This window comes from Octopus sinensis, linkage group LG16, assembly GCF_006345805.1.
Source record: "Octopus sinensis linkage group LG16, ASM634580v1, whole genome shotgun sequence".
NCBI lineage: Eukaryota > Metazoa > Mollusca > Cephalopoda > Octopoda > Octopodidae > Octopus > Octopus sinensis.
In genome coordinates, this window is record NC_043012.1 from 37511616 (window position 1) to 37517615 (window position 6000).

A 6000-nucleotide genomic window follows, 5' to 3' on the forward strand; every position below is an offset into this window, starting at 1 on the left:
AAATCACAAACTCTTTACTTGTATATTTTATTACTTTAAATTTCTTTCACAATCTCCCTCCTCCCACCACCGCCGCTACCCTCTCTTTCTTATCCTCCCCCCCCTTTCCTCTCCCCGTCGTCCACCATCTTGTAGTATTTAGCAACTTTACAACTCTCAGTTCTCTCCTCATTGCCGTGTCTGCAAATATTGGCTTTTTCTTCCGTCCCTTTGTGCGCCCCATGCGCTATCACAATTTATCTTACGACTGTCAGAATCTTTAATTTTCCTTCCAGATGTTTCTGTTCAGTTGGAGAGCGTCACGTTGTATTTCAGTGTTATATCGATCTCAAGTAGAAAAAAAAAAGGGTGATGGTAATGGCGACGGCGTCGTCGTCGTCGATGGTGGTGGTGGTGGTGGTGGTGGTTGCATGTGTGTATATTGTGGAGGAGTGGGTCGGGTCTAGGTTGGACGAACTAAGGGTAGTAAGAACGGATCAAGCCTGGTGGTGGTGGTGGGTTTGGATGGTGTGTTCGGGGGGTTGAAGAAGTAATCAAAGAGGAGGAAAGTAGCGCCTCTGAACATATCTTACTTTGTTCTATTAAAGAATAAATAAAACCTTTTCTTGCCGTCGCCCTCCCTCCCACACATCCAACAACAAATTAATAATGTTTTCATCACAAAATGTCCAGAACATGAATTTCGTTATTGACAACTGTTCTTCCTACATTCATTAAATCTTCTCTTTCAGTTCAGATCTCTTTCTTTCACTTGATCTGCCTCCATTCTTTCCTTCTCTTTCTTCCCATACTTATTTTATTTCTAGATTATATATATATATATGCTTTCTCTCTCTCTCTCTCTCTCTCTATCTATCTATATTTATATTTCTCTTCTTATCGCTGGGTTTTATTATATAATATATATATATATATAATATATATATATATATATTATATATATATATATTATATATATATATATATGCATATATATATATACATATATATATATACATATATGCTTTCTCTCTCTCTCTCTCTAGCTATCTATATTTATATTTCTCCTCTTATCGCTGGGTTTTATTATAATATAAATATGTCATGTCACAAGTCTTAAAGCCAAATCGTTTCTTAGATTAATGATAACGGCTTCAAGAAAACAAACACAGAATAAACATGAAAGACTTCAGAGAAATTGAAGTTTCGCCCCATATGTGACCAAACCACCGAATTCTCTTTTCCAATTAATAAAATATAATTACTGTAATTTAATTTAATCTTCAGATAAACGTCTTTTAATATATAACTTTTCATTTTTTTAATTGAGAAATTTCTGAGCTAGTTTCGTCAATGGAAGGCGGATTTTGTAAGAAGAAAAAGAGTTGCGAAGAACGTTTATTAATATAATTTATATAATTACAAAGAGTGAGCCAAGGGAAATAACTCAAGTGAACCTATGGCATAATTTTAAATAATCTGGTAGACGGTGGTGTTCTTAACGACCTATGCAAATATATTTTTGGTTTTATTTTTGTTTTTAAAAACTTCTACCAAGATTCTCCAATTGGTAGTGAAGGCACTTCGCCTGGTGGTTAGGGTGTTAGACTCACATTCGCAAGACTGCGGTTTCGATTCCTGGATCGGGCGGGACATTGTGCTCTTGAGCAAAATATTTCATTTCACGTTACTCCAGTCCACTCAGCTGGCGTCCAATTCAAGGAAATGTGGTGATCTCGGCCACTTATACAACATAGAAGCCGGATAACTTCCCGCACGAGGCTGGGGACTCGAGTCAGTAATGTCTCTTGATGATTTCCTCTGTAATACTCTGGTGACCCCTCCATCGACAGTAACCCCACTTCATCTGTGATCTTGTGACTCTATTATAAACTCTGATTCTGTTTATGAAATTGCAACTTAATTTAATGACTCAGTATTACTTAAGGTCCTGATGTTTTGATTGTCGTACGCAAAAATATTTTAAGTGGATTCAAATTTGCCCCTTAGTGGGAGAAAGAAAACAAAGGCTGGTGACTATTGTTAGAGATTTTCAAAAGAAAGGAGAGATAATTTTGTGCAATTAAGAATTCATTTCACAGAATATTGAGTTTATAAAGAAACCACATCTTCGTTAACGGGAAAGAACAGCTACAAACATGTTTCAGCCTCATCAGAACTCATCAGTATACTCAAGTTTTCTCAACTATGATTTCATTAGTGGAAATCGGTTTCATTAGTGGAAATCGGTTTCATTAGTGGAAATACGTAGCATAATGATGAGAATGATTTGCATGATTATAAAAGGCGATCCAAGAGAAATAACTCAAGTAGACTAACGGCATGAGTTTAAATATATTAGGTAGATGGTGATGGAGTGAATGACGCATGCAAAAGGAAAAAAAAATTCTAAATGAATTGAAAGAAAACAAAACCGTAATATCAACTGTCATCGAGTTCCAAATGAAAGGAGATAATTTTGTGCAATTAAGAATTCATTTCACAGAATATTGAGTTTATAAAGAAACCACATCTTCGTTAACGGGAAAGAACAGCTACAAACATGTTTCAGCCTCATCAGAACTCATCAGTATACTCAAGTTTTCTCAACTATGATTTCATTAGTGGAAATCGGTTTCATTAGTGGAAATACGTAGCATAATGATGAGAATGATTTGCATGATTATAAAAGGCGATCCAAGAGAAATAACTCAAGTAGACTAACGGCATGAGTTTAAATATATTAGGTAGATGGTGATGGAGTGAATGACGCATGCAAAAGGAAAAAAAAATTCTAAATGAATTGAAAGAAAACAAAACCGTAATATCAACTGTCATCGAGTTCCAAATGAAAGGGAGATAATTTTAACACATTAAGAATTAATTGAACAGAAAAAACAAATAATCGTGACGGTATCGTGTTTTACTTTGCCTTGATAACTAACTCCCAGAGTTCAAGTGCTTGTGGAGCCAACTTGTATCGTCGTTTTACCGAAGTCAACCTCATAGTCGCATGCATGGTTGTGTGGTTAAAAAGTTCGATTTGCAACCGCGAATTTCCAGTTTCGAATTCCACTGCATAGAACTTTGGGTAAGTACCTATTATTATAGCTTCGGGTTGATTAAAGAAAATTGTTGTGAATGAAATTCAGTCGATGGAAACTGTACGGAACCCCATCTGAGAAGCAATTTCTGTTGTTATCTTTTATCTTTTACTTGCATCAGTCATTAGATGGCGGCCATGCTGTAGCACCACCTTAAAGAAATTTTCAATCAAATGAATCGACCCCAGTGCTTCATTCTTTTTAAAGCCTGGTACTTATCGCTTTTATCGAACCGCTAAGTTACGGTGACATACACTCCAGCAACACTGGTTCTCAAGCGGTGACGGTGCACAAACACACACATCACGTGATTGAACAGACTATTGAATGTTGTAACACATCGCTAATCACAATGCACTTCTGCATCGTTTTTACACACACGCACACATATATAGACCAGTCTTCTTTCAGTTTCCGTCTACCAGATCCACTCACAACGCTTTTCCCGCCTGAGACTACAGTAGAAGATACTTGCCTAAGGTGCCACGCAGTGGGACTGAACCCAGAACCATATGGTTGGGAAGCAAACCTCTTACCACACCGCCACGCCTGGTGAAGGATTTGATCTGTCGACTGGCGTATTATCCCAAGTTTGTCTCTTGGTGGGTCTTTAGCGGATCCCACTCTGCTGTAGGTTAGTAGGTCTGGTCTTTAGTCAGGGGATGACATTGTCTCAGAATTCTAGAGCACCGGACAAAATGTTGGAACAATGTCTCACAAGGAGTGCAACGAATGGTGGAGGTGGCAGAGGAGATACATCCGTCGTCAACGTTTCTGATACGGGTTGATTGGAGGAGAAGGAGGAGAAGACGAAGGAGGGCGAAGATGAGGAAAAGAAGGGGAGTAGAGAAAGGGGAGGGGGAAGAGAAGAAAAAGAAGAGATCGAAAGCGGGAAGAGGAGAAGGAAGAAGAGGAGTAGTGAGGAAGAAGAAAGAGATGAAAGAGAAGATGGGAAAAAAGAAGAAGAAGAAGAAGAAGAAGAAGAAGAAGAAGAAGAAGAAGAAGAAGAAGAAGACAGGAACGAAATGAAGAAGAAGGTGAAGTATATGAAGAAGAAGATGATAACAGTAACGGCGACGAAGAAGAATATGAAGGAAAATAGAGAGATGAAGAAAGCACAACTTACCATTGTAATGTCAAAGCTGTTTGTTTCTTTTTGTCTCTCATGATTTGAGCAACGGTTTTCTTTGGAGCTTGTGAGTTATTATTATTGTTATTGTTATTATTGTTGTTAGCGTTTTTGTTGGAATTATTAGTAAGCCTGGATCGAGATTTAGGTATCTCTGATTTTTCCCCGTCATCATCTTCATCATCATCGCCATCGTCGTCTTCGTCGTCGTCGTCGTCATCACCTGTGCTAACCTCATCATCGGAATATCCCGTCGCCAGATCTGAAAGATTACATTCAGGAATAAAAAGGGGGAAAATCGCTTTAAATGATATTTTGCAAGAAATTAGGTTATTATGTGTTTTTTTTTTCGTGAATTAGTAAAATCAGTGCTATCATACTAAATATTGTTCGGCAAAAACAAAAATAATTAATTCATTAAAACTCTAGCGGTAATAAAGAGAAATAATTATTACTGGTTGATTCTGGTAAAAAATGACAGGGGAGATAACTACGAAATTTTGATTAATTAAAACTATATCTGTAGGGAGGAGAAATAATATTTGATGATTAATTCTGGCAAAGAAAAGCAAGAGAGATTATCGTGAAATTCTGATTAATTAAAATACAGTCAAAATGAGAAATATTTTTAATGATAAATTCTAGTAAAGAAGGATAGGGGAGATAACCAAAAACATTTTAATTAATTAAAGTTAATTAAATCTAGATAAACTATGCTAATGTGGTGGGTGAATATGACCTTTGATGCTACAGTGACAACTTCGAACATATTTCGACTTCATTAAACCTCTTCAGCGAGTGTAATTGCAAGCATAATTTCGTCATATATATACCTACTATAGATCTTTTGAGGATGCGGTTTACCAAGACAGACCCTATGAAAGCCCTAATGGTAGTCAAGCCTCCGGTGTGCATCTCACCTTCCCCGTTATGTATCTCTCATTGTTTTTTAAATTCTGGGAAAACGGCGAAAACTTTTTCCATACGCTTCGCTTAAATCACCAAACATTTTCTCGGAAACAACAGGATGACTGGGGATAATAAATTTTGTTGCTCCCATTACGAAGAATCTTTTTAAAATAGGGAAGCATTTTAGAGAAGTTTCTTCTCTATGGCTGCCATGACAGTCTTTGATAACTCGAAGGAACGAAGACCATAAACAGATAGCAGTGATCCACTTGATCTATGAAATGGGGACATTTTTATATGCACTCTTTTATGAGGCCCTTCAAAAATCCCCGAGTTAAGTTTTTCCAAGCCTAGTCCTGAATTTTCTGCTAAAGTAGAAATATTCTATGTTGAATATCTTAAAAGGGACTCGGTGATTTGTCTTTCTATCAACTAAATATTTATTAAAAATTTTTTTCCAACTTTCATGTTTTCTCTTAAAGTTCACCCTTTTCTGATTTTGCAGTGCCAAAGAAATAAAATGTGCGAATATTTCTTGTAGCCATTTTGGTAAGCAAGGAGAAAGTTCGCTATCATTAGATCTACACAAAACCGCCATTGATGCCATCGTTGTTCTCAAGACTACTCCTCTTTCATACTAATAGAGTTGAACAACTGGAATTCACATTATTTACATTTGACGGATATTTGTCCTCATCTTGATTTTTGTTAATACAACGTTTTGGCATATATACCCTTCAGCCGTCATCAAGTGTCTTGGGTATATGGCGTAATGGTTAAGAGCACTGGCTACTAACCCCAAGATTCCGAGTCCAATTCTAGTCAGTGACCTGAATAATAATAATAATAATAATAATAATAATAATAATAATAATAATA

At 36.6% G+C, this 6000-nt stretch overlaps 1 protein-coding gene across 1 annotated transcript in view; it reads right to left on the reverse strand.

Moving 5' to 3' along the window:
• Window positions 1-5728, reverse strand: part of LOC115220306 (DNA-binding protein RFX6-like) — a 97054-nt gene extending 91326 nt beyond the window's left edge. The window contains exons 1-2 of the mRNA XM_029790410.2: window positions 5584-5728; window positions 4210-4474 (exon numbers count right to left, since the gene is read on the reverse strand). Of these exons, the coding sequence (XP_029646270.1) occupies window positions 4210-4474; window positions 5584-5728 (410 nt within the window). The remainder of the gene's footprint in view (window positions 1-4209; window positions 4475-5583) is intronic.
• Between the last annotated feature and the right edge of the window lie 272 nt (window positions 5729-6000).